We start from the raw sequence: 13,642 nt of genomic DNA, 5'->3' as shown, positions 1-13,642 counted from the left end.
AGCTCTGAAGCATCCTGATAAAATGTTTTCTATGGTGCATCAGTAGAAGTTGGTGAGAGTTGTAGGGGACATGCCGAACTTCCTAAGCAAGACAAAATACCTTTCTAGTGACATACATATGTAGCCTTCAAAAGGAGCATCTTCATTTTGAAAAGATAAATTTACACAAAATGCCTTCACTCAATCTGCACCGGTTAAAGATTTGAAAGAGTATAAACCAAGCACTAAGGAAGAACGAGGGGGACTGTTTGGTGGCTTCTCTGACTTTTTTGTAGTGAAGCTTTGTAATCAGTGAAATGTAGTGGAGATACAAGGAACTGCACATGCTGGTTTACAAAGAAAAAGACGCAAAATGCAGGAGTAACTAAATGTTTCAATTTATATGTGGATAGGTGTCATCTTGGTTTTGAAGAGATGTCCTGACCTGAAATGTCACCTATCCTTGATCACCTCTCCAGAGATGATGCCTGACCCACAGAGTTACGGCTGCACGTTTTGGCTTTTTTTTCTATGGAATTTAGTTCCGGTTTAATAGATTTCTCACAGAGTTGTACTCAAAACCTGTTTCGCTTAATTTACAGGAACTGCATTGGTCAGCAATTTGCCATGAACGAAATGAAGGTGGCCATTGCAATGATCCTTAGTCGATTTGAGCTGGAAGTTGATGAATCAAAGCCACCAATTAAAATACCTCAGCTGGTCCTCCGGTCCAAAAATGGAATACACCTAAAGCTTAAAAAATTGAATTAAGATCTAATGCAAGGAAAAACATTAAAATGGTGATTCTTATATGGTCAGACAAATCAATCTACAAGAAAATGCACAGAATAATTATGAAACAATTAAGGATTAATTTTTAAGCACTTGAATGTCTATGATGAAGCTGTTCATTTCCAGCAACAGCAATATCACCTCATAAATGTGTTATTGTTGGAATGTCATGAAACATAAAATTATTTCTTGAAATGCAAAACTCCTAATAGTGCACCATCCTGACTTGAAATTATATTGTTGTTCCCTCATCCTAAATCCTGGAACTCCCTGTCTCCCAGCACCGTGGGAGCACTTCACCGGAAGGACTGTGGCAGTTCAAGAGTACGGCTCATCACAGGCTTCACAAGAGCAATAAATGTCAGCCTTGTTGGTGATGCTCAGAACCCAAGAATGATTACATTCCAGGTCTTCACTGGAGACAACTTTATTCAATTTTCAATTATTGGTGCACTTGATTGCCAGACAATTTCATATAAGTAATATGTCACAATACCTCTTCTGAACCTTTTGTGATTTCATGAATGCACAATAACCAAAATTAGCAGAAAATAACATTACTTAACACCCTGGGTTAATTCATAGTGTCTAGTGAGTGTCTGACCAGAGTTATAAAAAAGAGGTGATTTTTATTTGTAATTCTATGTTTTGTCGCCTTTGTCAAGCTAATTTAACAAAATCTTAATTAAACAAGTCAAAAAATTAGAAAAGTGTAAATTGTTCAAACAGCAAACCCATTGTGTTGAACAGTGACTTTATTTCTATTTACAATGATGTTGCAGGACTTGTGGGGCTGAATTATAGGGAGTGATTGGGCAGGTTAGGACTATATTCCTTGGAGCACAGGCGGATGAGAGGTGATTTTATTGAGGTGTAAAAGATCATGAGGGGAATGGATAGGGTAACTGCAGAGTCTTTTACCCACAGTAGGGGAATCAAGAACTAGAGGACATAGGTTTAAGATGAAACATTTTTGTGAGCAACCTGAGGCAGCTTTTTCACACACAGGATGGTGGGTGTTTGGAACAATCTGCCACAGGAGGTAGTTGCGGCAGCTACTATAAATAACAATATTTAAAAGACATTTGGACAGGTACATGGATAGGAATGGGTTAGAGGGATTCAGGCCAAACACAGCAGGTGGAACACACAGTAGATGGGGGCATTTTGGTCAACATGGACATGTTGGGCAGAAGAGCCTGTTTCCTTGCTGTATGATTCTAAAGATGGAGTATTGATACAACGGGCCCTCCCAGGTTCCGGCAATGTGCCATTCCTGAGACCTGATCGTAACCCGAACAGTTTGCAAGTTGGAAATGCAGCAGCACAGCAATGTATTGAACTAATCAGGATGCTTCACAGCTTGGTTTAGTAACAGCTCCATCCAAGACTGCAAGAAATTGCAGCAAATTGTGGACGCAGCCCAAACCATCACACAAACCAACCTCCCTTCTATTGACTCCATTTATACCTCATGTTGCCCCAGCTAGGCCAGCAGCGTAATCAAGGATGAGTCACACCGTGGCCACTCACTCTTTGCAGCAGCACAGCAATGTATTGAACTAATAACAGGCTAACCAAGAGCAGCCTGGTCATTTAACTCAACACATTCATATATTGCCGTGAACCAATAGACAATAGGTGCAGTAGGCCATTTGGCCCTTCGAGCCAACACCACCATTCAATTTGATCATGGCTGATCATTCTCAATCAGTACCCCGTTCCTGCCTTCTCCCCATACCCCCTGACTCCACCATCCTTAAGAGCTCTATCTAGCTCTCTCTTGAATGCATTCAGAGAATTGGCCTCCACTGCCTTCTGAGGCAGAGAATTCCACAGATTTACAACTCTCTGACTGAAAAAGGTTTTCCTCATCTCCGTTCTAAATGGTCTACCCCTTATTCTTAAACTGTGGCCCCTGGTTATGGACTCCCCCAACATTGGGAACATGTTTCCTGCCTCTAACGTGTCCAACCCCTTAATAATCTTATATGTTTCGATAAGATCTGCTATCCAAATGCTCTGCAATTTCGTCTTTTATAATTGACTCCAGCATCTTCCCCACCATTGATGTCAGACTAACTGGTCTATAATTTCCCGTTTTCTCTCTCCCTCCCTTCTTGAAAAGTGGGACAACATTAGCTACCCTCCAATCCACAGGAACTGATCCTGAATCTATAGAACATTGGAAAATGATTACCAATGCGTCCACAATTTCTAGAGCCACCTCCTTAAGTACCCTGGGATGCAGACCATCAGGCCCTGGGGATTTATCAGCCTTCAGTCCCATCAGTCTACCCAACACCATTTCCTGCCTAATGTGGATTTCCTTCAGTTCCTCCGTCACCCTAGGATGTCTGGCCATTAGAACATCTGGGAGATTGTTTGTATCTTCCTTAATGAAGACAGATCCAAAGTACCGGTTCAACTCATCTGCAAATTCCTTGTTCCCCATAATAAATTCCCCTTCTGTCTTCAAGGGACCCACATTTGCCTTGACTATTTTTTTCCTCTTCACATACCTCCTCTTTGGGATAAATTGATCCTGCAACTTATTCCCAGGAATACCTGCCATTGCTGTTCCACCGTCTTCCCTGCTAGGGCCTCCTTCCAGTTAAATCTGGCCAGCTCCTTTCATTTCACTGCACATCGTGTATGTGTATGTGACAAATAAACTTGACTTGACTTGATGCCTCTGTAATCCCCTTTGCTATACTGTAATACTGACACTTCCGATTTTTCCTTCTCCCTCTCAATTTGTAGAGTAAAACTTATCATATTGTGATCACTGCCTCCTAATGGCTCTTTTACCTCAAGTCCTCTTATCAACCAAGGTTGCACAGGGCAGTGATTCCTAAAGCCCTGCAGCAGCCAGCAAATCCTGCTAGTCTCCCAAATGCTCGGCCATATGCACGAGCCGTACATAGGTTGGGCATTTGTAACCTGGGGAGGACCTGTACATTAATTCTTTACATCTGTATGAGTTAGTGCTATCCCACTTGCAGAGTATTATGTTGTGCTAATGGTCTTGTTACAAAAAATATAGAACTTGAAATGGCTGACTGTCAGAAGGGCAAACAGTGGAAATGGTGGTACGTTCACACTAGGAGCAGCTTGAAAACTCTGCCTCAAATTATTTTATGACATTATCCAAAATCGAAGCCTTTTCTGAAAGGAATGCTGCATGTAATTAAAAATGGGAACTTTGTATTTGTAATCATGCTTACATTTTTTTGTGACTGTAACTTTTTTAAATTGCTCTGACGAATGATATAAAAATAAAATTCTGTTTTTAATTTAAAATCTGGAGAAAAGTTAGCTTGTCTTAGAGTTAATCTAACAGTCTCAAAGCAAGAGTCTGGCTTCTACCAGAAGATAAATGATTTAGGTTGCGTAAAAGAAGAAAAACAACATCACAACTTTACTCTTTGTCAATTGGGCAAATCTATCAAAGAACAGTGAAATGTTTTTGCCTCAAATTATACCATGTGTCCTGTATTATTAGTTTTAATTGGTTTTTAAAGCAGCCAATTTGCTATGAGTCTTTGTATTTATGTTACTGGGATTACTGTGGAGATGAGGAACGCAGAGCCGTCTCTGATTATTATCAACCAACTGACCGGGAACGCGAACTCGACATTACAAATACTAATTTTAATATTAAAACCTTCCAAAATATGAAAAGCGTGAAATAGTGCTTGTGATAGCCATAGTACAAAAAGTAAGTTTAATTAGAACGCTAAATATTATGTAAATAAGATGCACAAACACTTTTGATACCTAGTTAACCAAGCAGCATAACTAAGAATGGAAGCAGATCTGCAAAATTTTATAGCAACAACAATGGAAGAGGCACCAAAGCAGAGGTCACACCTCAGTGAATGCCCTAAGAAACTAGACAGGAAATAACAAACTTCTTTCTGCACAATAAAGATTCAAGAGATTCAAGATTCAAGATTCAAGATATCTTTATTTGTCATCCAAAAAACAAGTTTTTTGGACGAAATTTCGTCACCCACAGTCCAACAATAAGAGCAATAAAATAAGCAAATTACACAACCCCAACCAACACAAAACCCCCCAAAAAGAAACATCCATCACAGTGAGTCTCCTCCAGTCCCCTCCTCACTGTGATGGAAGGCCAGAATGTATTTTTCTCTTCCCCTGCCGTCTTCTCCTGCGGTCAGGCTGTTGTCGTTGCCATGTTCCAGGCTGCGCCGGACGGTGAAATGTCCGCAACGGGCCGACCCAAGCCCCGCTGTAAGTCGGGGCGGTCGGGGCTCCCGACATTGAAGCCCCCGCCGAGCAGAGAAAATTCCGTGGCCTATTTCAGGCCGCGCCGGACGGTGAAAGCTTCCTTCACTGTGGAAACTGTCCCATCTATTTCCAATGGGGTTCATTAACAAATCTCAAAAAAGGCCATGAGATTCCAGTCCCTTGTTTTTACAGCAGTAACATGCTTTGGGTTTGTTCACAGTAGCTCCATCGCCAAAGGTTTTCAGTCTGAAGACGGGTCTCGACATTAAACGTCACCCATTCCTTCTCTCCAGAGATGCTGCCTGTCCCGCTGAGTTAATCCAGCTTTTTCTGTCTGTTGTCAGCTGGTGAGAGTTGAGGCACAGTGGGTAGTTTATTGGAGAATCACAGAAGAACACCCTACCATTTTCATGATAGCAATAACAGGATTATGAGGTGATTGTATAAATTGGACAGTCCTGGATGCATGCATGGATTTTATGTCACAAATGCATTGATTTAAGCTCTTGCACATTGCTGGTACATACACAAATAGAGCAAAAGCACCACTCAATGTATGTAGAGCTTCCTTGAGCCTATCGACTTGGTATGTTGATATCAACTACAGTTCATATTAATTCAGCCCATCAGTCTGTGATGAACAAAATGCTTTATGGAGAATCATAAACGGCTCCTGGAGAATAGGTTTCTCAACAGGAAGCATAAATTATGCTGTACCGTGTTTCATTGCTTTAAATAAATTCACAAGATGAAGGTGTTCATCAGAGATATTGGCTGGTACACCAAAACATGTTGAGAATACCTGAACCTGGAAAGACCCCGGACAAGACTGGCATGTATTCAAAGTATCACTGCTCCCTACTGCATATTTGGGGATTTCAATCCATTGAGGTGAACCAACAGGGTCACAAGCAAAGATACCAGAGGAACAAGATGGACCACTCCGTTGAAATCGCCTACACTAAAGTGTAATACGCAAAGGAGCCATTTTAGTAGGCAAAACCCACCATCCGTTATGCTTCTCGCAGTGTAATCAATGTTTTGGGGGAACAGTATGTGTGATTATACCATTAAAATGCAGAATATATCTTATCTATCAATTCAGAGATTTTTGTTATTTTTCTTTTAAAATGTTTCTGCCTATTAAAATGGCACCTTGACGTACTACGGTTTTTAGGGTCAAGTGGTCTATCTTGTTCCTCTAGTATCTTTGGTCACAAGGGAAGAAAGCAAAGGGGTGTGAAAGATGCAGATTCTTGATAAACAACATCTTATCTGAGAAGGAGTCATGTGATCCCATGTTTTCCTCAGAGACGTCAGCAGTTCTTGGACCCTCGGATAACTGTGGACCGCCAATTCTGCCCAACGTAGGCTCACTGGCGTTTTCCTAGCCGTGCACTTAATTGTAGTCTTCATGGAGTCCAGTGATAGGACGTAGAACAGTACAGCAGAGAAACAGGACCTTCGGCCCACAATGTGCCGAACATGATGCCAAGACCATCCCTTACCTGGCTGCAGATAATCCAAATCCCTTTATTCCCTGCACATCCATGCATGTGCCCATCGAAAAATCTCTTAAAATACCACTATTGTATCTGTCTCCACCACCACCCCTGGCTGCACAATCCAGGCACTCACCACCCACTGTGTAAAATAACCTGCCCTGTACATCACCGTTAAACTTTGCCCCTCACACCTTCAACTGCACAATTAATTTTTCATATTTCTCAACATTTCTGTACACTGGAGTCAGCTACATCCAGGTTGTGGCTGCTGTGGATGAAGGCAGTCATGATGTTTTCATGTTCTATATCCTTGACAGATACAAAGTGAATCAGAACAGCACAGGAATGGTTTGCAGCCAATGTTGTTTTCTCCAAAATACCCAGAGCAGGTGACAATTTGACCTTGTTCATTACCTGCAACCTGTGGCATATTTTAACTGTCTTGTCCTCTGGCCATTTCTCTATTTGCCAACCTTTCCTTTCATAATAAGACCTTTCAGATTTCATGTATGCGAAATGACTGAATGCATCCTGATAATACATATGTGTAACATGTGTTTCATTCCCTTAATCTATGTTCAATTCAATCAAGTTACCCAAGATGGGTCTGTTTTTATGGTTTGGTGGTTCCTCTGGCTATCCAGATAGCTATCTGCAGCTAAGACTAACTACTTTTATAATGTGTAGGAAGGAACTGCAAATGCTGGTTTAAACCTAAGATAGACCCACAAAAGGTTGAAGTAACTCAGCGGGCGGGACAGGCAGAGAAGGAATGGGTGACGTTCGGGTCGAGACCCTTCAGACAGTTCTTCAGACTGAAGAAGGGTCTCGACCCGAAACGGCACACCTTCTCTTCAGAAATGCTGCCTGTCCTGCTGAGTTACTCCAGCTTTTTGTGTCTATCTTCTACTTTTATAATGTACTGGCTCATTTATTTGGCCTTTTGAAAGAGGGCAGGCTTTCTACGATGCGATACGATACGATAAAATTTTATTCATCCCCGGAGGTAAATTGGTCTGCCGACAGTCACAACACACAAACTTGAAATTAAAAGTGAAAACAAAAAGAAAAAGACAAGTGACTGTTGGTTGGCTGCCGTGCGCACAGCGTCTTCACAAATGAACAAATGAACAAACGCAGACTTATCCCCTGGACATCTCCATTCAGCTCACAAGCATGCCCTGAACTTCCAAGTGGTTGTCACTTTAATTCTCCCTCCCATTCCAATCTGATCCCAATTCTTGGCTTCCTACATTGTTTCAATGAAATTCAATGTAAGCTCAAGTAGCAGCACCTCACCTTCTAACTTGGCACATTAAAGCTTTTTGGATTTAACAATTAAGTCAACTAATCACCTATTCCTGGGTTGTACCTCACATTTCCTTATTTTTTTAGCATTCTTTTGATAAAACAATTTATTTGTCTCTTCCTATTTACATCTTCTCCAGGCATTCTCGACTCACATTTTTTCCCATTTGATCTCTCTCCTCCTTTAAGCTTGTTTCATTTCTAACCTTCAACTTGAAACATAAAACCTGTTCCAAAAGTGGCACCTGACCTGCTGATTATTCCCACCATTTTCTGTTATCATTTCAAATTTCCAGCATTTACCTTATTTGTTTTTATATTATTTAATCTTGTTCCATTGCAAACTCACAGGTACAACAAATAATAGTCACATATTCTAATGGGTACTTCATCGACAAAAGTTAACAGCGCCGAAATTAAAAATACCCCAAGATGGTAAGCATCCCAGAACAATGAAAGAAAATATTGTAAAAATGAGCAAATAATTTTTCAGAGGTCTGTAGAACCCGCAGCAGCAGGTACTTCGGCGGCAACGGGAGCCTTGGTGGCGGTGGGGCATCGCAGTCGATCAGCGTGAGGAGGGAGGGGAAGACAATGGGGACCCGGCGTGGGGGAACCATCGTGAAGAACAATGGAGGAACCAACGTGGGGGGACCGCCGTGGGGGACAGTGGAGGAACCAACGTGGAGGGACTGCCGTGAGAGACAGTGGAGGAACCAACGTGGGGGGACCGCCGTGAAGAACAATGGAGGAACCAACATGGGGGGACCGCCGTGAGGGACAGTGGAGGAACCATCGTGGGGGGACCGCCGTGAAGAACAATGGAAGAACCAACGTGGGGGGACCGCCGTGAGGGACAGTGGAGGAACCAACGTGGGGGGACTGCCGTGAGGGACAGTGGAGGAACCAACATGGGGGGACCGCCATGAAGAACAATGGAGGAACCAACGTGGGGGGACCGCCGTGAGGGACAGTGGAGGAACCAACGTGGGGGGACCGCTGTGAAGAACAATGGAGGAACCAACGTGGGGGGACCGCCGTGAAGAACAATGGAGGAACCAACGTGGGGGGACTGCCGTGAAGAACAATGGAGGAACCAACGTGGGGGGACTGCCGTGAGGGAGAGTGGGAGAACAAAGGGGGACCCAGTGAGGGAGAGGGGGGGGGGCACTCTAGTTAAGAATCCTCTGCCAATTAATTAATCATTTAAATTCGCTTAAACTGGGGAATGGGCATTCATTGTGCATCCCCAGCCCTTTTTAACTCTGATTTTCTCTTTTTTTCCTCTCATTTTTTCAGGTAATAGAATCAAAATGCAAGCATGGGTGGTAGAGGGAGCAACAGAGCAGCATCTCGGGAGAGAAGGAATGGGTGACGTTTCGGGTCGAGACCCTTCTTCAGACTAATGTCAGGGGGGCGGGACAAAGGAAGGATATAGGTGGAGACAGGAAGATAGAGGGAGATCTGGGAAGGGGGAGGGGAAGAGAGGGACAGAGGAACTATCTAAAGTTGGAGAAGTCGATGTTCTAAATATTTATACCATATTTAGTGCTTCTAAATATTTCCCCAATGACAAGATTTGAGGACACCACACTATTGGTCTCTGCCTCAGCAAGAGCATCAATAGAGTCACCAATCCTCAGTCTGCTGTTCATGGGGCTTCAACAGATTGACCCAGGGGCCAGTCTGGACCTGGAAATGGATCAGTGTTGCTGGATTGTGGGGGGAGGAGGAGGAGTTGAATCAGGCAAGAGAACGGGTGGGGAATGTCAGAAACGTAGCAGGGCAGAGGGCAAGGGAGGTCAGAAGTTGGTTTGAGAATGTCAGGAACAAGATGGGGTGGTAGGGATGTCAGAAATCCGGTGAGTTGGAGAAGGGTCAGGAGCTGGGTGGGTGAGCCAGGAATTGGCAGGGATAAAGCACGGGGAATCAGGGGCTGAATGGTGGTGTGGGGACTTACATTCTGAACCCAAGATGTTGGCTTTATGGTCCCGACTGCCTTAGGGGGCAAAGAGGATTGGTTTTTCTATTAATGTAAGCAATGTGTAAACATCACTTTCAGGCCTTGGCACAATCTGATTTTTTCCCCATTTCCAACGTGACAGACTGCACATCTGGACAGAAGCTCCACTTGCTTTCCTCACCTATATTAGGGTCCATCTATCTGTTCACCACACAGAAGAGCTCTGCACGTCCATATTGATGAATCCGTGTACCTATAAGAGAGACAGCACATTATAGTTGGACTTACAAGTTAGGAGAAAATTACACTTGATGTTTTTACAGTAAGGGTACATGTATTCTACCCTTTATAACAGAATGTTTTAGGGGGCTGGACAACAATTGTCCAAAGTATAAAATTCAAATACCTTGTGAGATCCTACTGATCTCCAGCCCGAGTTTTGCAAATCCATGTGACAATGTTGTGCCCTTGATAACACTACCCAATGGAAAGCCTAACATGCTCTGAAAGAAGAAAGATGCTTGAATTATTAGAGGTTGGTGATCAGACTGTATGCCATGGCTCAAACAAAAGACCTATGACTAAAACAATAACCCGAGGTGCAAAATACTTACTGATATCTCACAAGCAGTGCTCCATAATCTCCTCATTCATGTCTTGTGCCCTAACAGTCCTGCTATCCTCAATTACCAGAATTTAATCTTGAAATGAGTCAAACTATTTCCACATTCAACATATTAGCAGGGTGAGCCGTTCCATGAACACTGTACAGTCCAAAGTGCCGAGCATGAATGTTTATCCCCCATACCATAATAAAAAATACTCAGATCACGGTAATCCTTTCAACAAGAAGTTTGATTCTACTTTTATGGTATAATTGCTGTAGTTTGAGGGGGGCATCAAGCAAGACATTCTGAATGTTGTTCAGACTTGAGCTTTGAGCAGTGCTGTTGACCTTCCAATGCTTCGTTCAATGAGTTCCTGCTACATCTACAAAACTCAGGAACTGAGTTTTGTAGGTATTTTATTAAGCCTCAGGAACTGAGGCTTTTAGGTATTTTTCTGTTTCTTATTTCATGGTGAGGCAGAAGAACAGAAGTACCGAAACCCATGAGAGGGATTCTATCCCTCTTGCTGAGAGGTTATGGGTGATGTGTCTTACTTGGAAATACCTTTTTAATCGGTCCATCAGTTCCTCTGAGGTGAAGCAGACTCTGAAACAGTGAGTTTGAATGGGTGGCAGGCAAGCTTGCATCGCAACCAGAATGGATGATGACACAGATTCCTGCTGTGAGGGTCAAGCTGGAGAGGTTCACAGGTCCAGAGTGTTTAGCTGTTGAATAATACTCGGCACCTGATGGAAATGGCTCCTGCTCCCCCTCTGCCTGGAGCAAAGGTTTTAAAAGGCTGGCTAATGACTCGAATATCCGTTCCGCCTTGATCCGTCTCATGCCAGGAGTCCATATCTCAAGATACTGAATAAACAGGTAGTCTGACTAAAGAACAGACTGATATCTCACGGACAGTTCTTCAGACCCTGAAGAAGGGTCTCGATTCGAAACGTCACCCATTCCTTCTCTCCAGAGATGCTGCCTGGCCCGCTGAGTTACTCCAGCATTTTGTGTTTATCTTCAGTTTAAACCAGCATCTGCAGTTCCTTCCTAAGCATAACAAAATGTCTGGCTCAGAGACAGCAAAGGCACAGGCAAGGATTTCAACATCTGATAAAGTAAGCCAGGCTCAGAGGCAGCAATAAGGGCAGTAATGGAGCTAATCCCGGGTCCGAATGGATAGATGAAGTGGCTAGGGATGAAACAATAATAGGGATCTAAACTAGAGTGTAAATCAGAATCAGAATTCAGAATTAGAACTACCTTTATTGTCATTTTTAAAAAAACAAGTCATTTTTTTCATTTTTTTTCATATTTCATATTTCAGATACAGCGCGGAAACAGGCCTTTTCGGCCCACCAAGTCCGCACCCCCCAGCGATCCCCGCACATTAACACTATCTTAGGGACAATTTTTTACATTTACCCAGTCAATTAACCTACATTCAATTAACCTTTTGGACGAGATTTCGTCACCCACAGTCCAACAGTAAGAACAATAAAATAAGCAATTACACACACAACCACAAACCAACACAAAACAAAAAAAGAAACATCCATCACAGTGAGTCTCCTCCAGTCACCTCCTCACTGTGATGGAAGGCCAGAATGTCTTTTCTCTTGCCCATGTTTGTGTGTGCCCACTAGACTTCTGCAGTTGGGCAAGAAGCGTGATAAATCCGACAAAATGGAAGGGTTGAGGAAAGTGGTGGCAAGGTTGATCTGGCTGATGCCAGCGCGTCGGTGAAACCTGAAGTTTAAAAAAATATATCGTCAAGGGAGAGTGTGTAGATGAGAAATGAAAAGGATCAATTTAAATCCTTGAGAGCTCCAGAAGTTACAAAGCAGGAGAGTGGAGAGGATAGTTGAGGTAAGGCAGAAACCAGACTGGGGCAATTACAGCCAGATGCTGGAAGAGATGTAGTGCAGGAATGTTTACTGGATTAATTCTGCAACAAAGGTATTCATGTAATAAGAAAGATTTTGTAGATTAGGCCTCTACTCATGTGAAGATAAGAATGAATGTTGGTAATCTTATTGACGGATGTAAGGCTCTGGCCTGTGTGTGACTCTAGACCTAGAGCAAGGTGTTTGACCTCCAACTGCCATCTGAAACGGCCAATTAAGCTGCTCACTCTAAGAGGGGTACGGGGAGAAGGCAGGAACGGGGTACTGATTGAGAATGATCAGCCATCAAATGGCGGTGCTGGCTCGAAGGGCCGAATGGCCTACTCCTGCACCTATTGTCTATTGTCAATTAGAAACATTGAAACATAGAAAATAGGTGCACGAGTAGGCCATTCGGCCCTTCGAGCCTGCACCGCCATGCAATATGATCATGGCTGATCATCCAGCTCAGTAGCCTGTACCTGCCTTCTCTCCATACCCCCTGATCCCTTTAGCAAAAAGGGCCACATCTAACTCCCTCTTAAATATAGCCAATGAACTGGCCTCAACTACCTTATGTGGCAGAGAATTCCACAGACTCACCACTCTCTGTGTGAAGAAATGTTTTCTCATCTCGGTCCTAAAAGACTTCCCCCTTATCCTTAAGCTGTGACCCCTGGTTCTGGATTCCCCCAACATCGGGAACAATCTTCCCGCATCTAGCCTCTCCAACCCCTTAAGAATTTTATATGTTTCTATAAGATCCCCCCTCAGTCTTCTAAATTCCTATTGTCTAAGAGCATCAACGGAAGGGTGAAAAAAACGCTGGCTTTGCCAGCAACACCTGGAACCCATGAATCAGATAGCCTTGCTGTTGTGTAAAGAGAAGAAAGCAGATGAATAAAACTTTTACTTTCTAAAACAACCTCAAAAAGTGAGTTTATTTGAATTATTTTTGAAATGTCAGCTTAAGCAGGTTTTGTAACCGAGCTACTTGTTTGATTTATTTCTGGCTGAATCGCTATGTCATTATGAAGTTGCAGTTTTTGACTTGTTGGGAAACAATAAAAATCACACAGTTGTAGCACGGTAGCCTTTCCACATTTAAGGTGGTTTGTCAAGATTAACCAAAAAGAACTTTATCCTGTATTCAGCCTGATCTGGGTGTGTCAGAGGTAATAGCATGTGAATTTTTTTTTAGATTTATTCAGAGCAACTCCTTTAGATTATTTTCTGAATAATATCTAATAAATAACTTCCAGATACTGCCTCCTAGTTATACAATATTTGGTCAGCGTGTGTATATTGACCATGGAATATTGCAACATGGCATTGCAATAT

At 42.8% G+C, this 13,642-nt stretch overlaps 1 protein-coding gene across 2 annotated transcripts in view; it reads left to right on the top strand.

Annotated features, from left to right (window-relative positions):
* Positions 1-4,074, top strand: part of LOC144597770 (cytochrome P450 4B1-like) — a 71,195-nt gene extending 67,121 nt beyond the window's left edge. Inside the window, exon 11 of one of the 2 annotated variants that reach the window (XR_013547789.1) lies at positions 582-646. Coding sequence is in view for 1 of the 2 variants with exons in the window: in XM_078407328.1 (XP_078263454.1) it covers positions 582-750 (169 nt within the window). In the remaining variant the exon portion in view is untranslated. Of the gene's footprint in view, positions 1-581 lie in introns of both variants that reach the window. The other variant, XM_078407328.1, reaches the window with a different exon arrangement.
* The last annotated feature ends 9,568 nt before the right edge of the window (positions 4,075-13,642 follow it).

Source organism: Rhinoraja longicauda, chromosome 11 (assembly GCF_053455715.1).
Source record: "Rhinoraja longicauda isolate Sanriku21f chromosome 11, sRhiLon1.1, whole genome shotgun sequence".
Taxonomy (NCBI): domain Eukaryota; kingdom Metazoa; phylum Chordata; class Chondrichthyes; order Rajiformes; family Arhynchobatidae; genus Rhinoraja; species Rhinoraja longicauda.
Note: the sequence above shows the minus strand (reverse complement) of the source record. Positions and strands in the feature narration are given on the sequence as shown.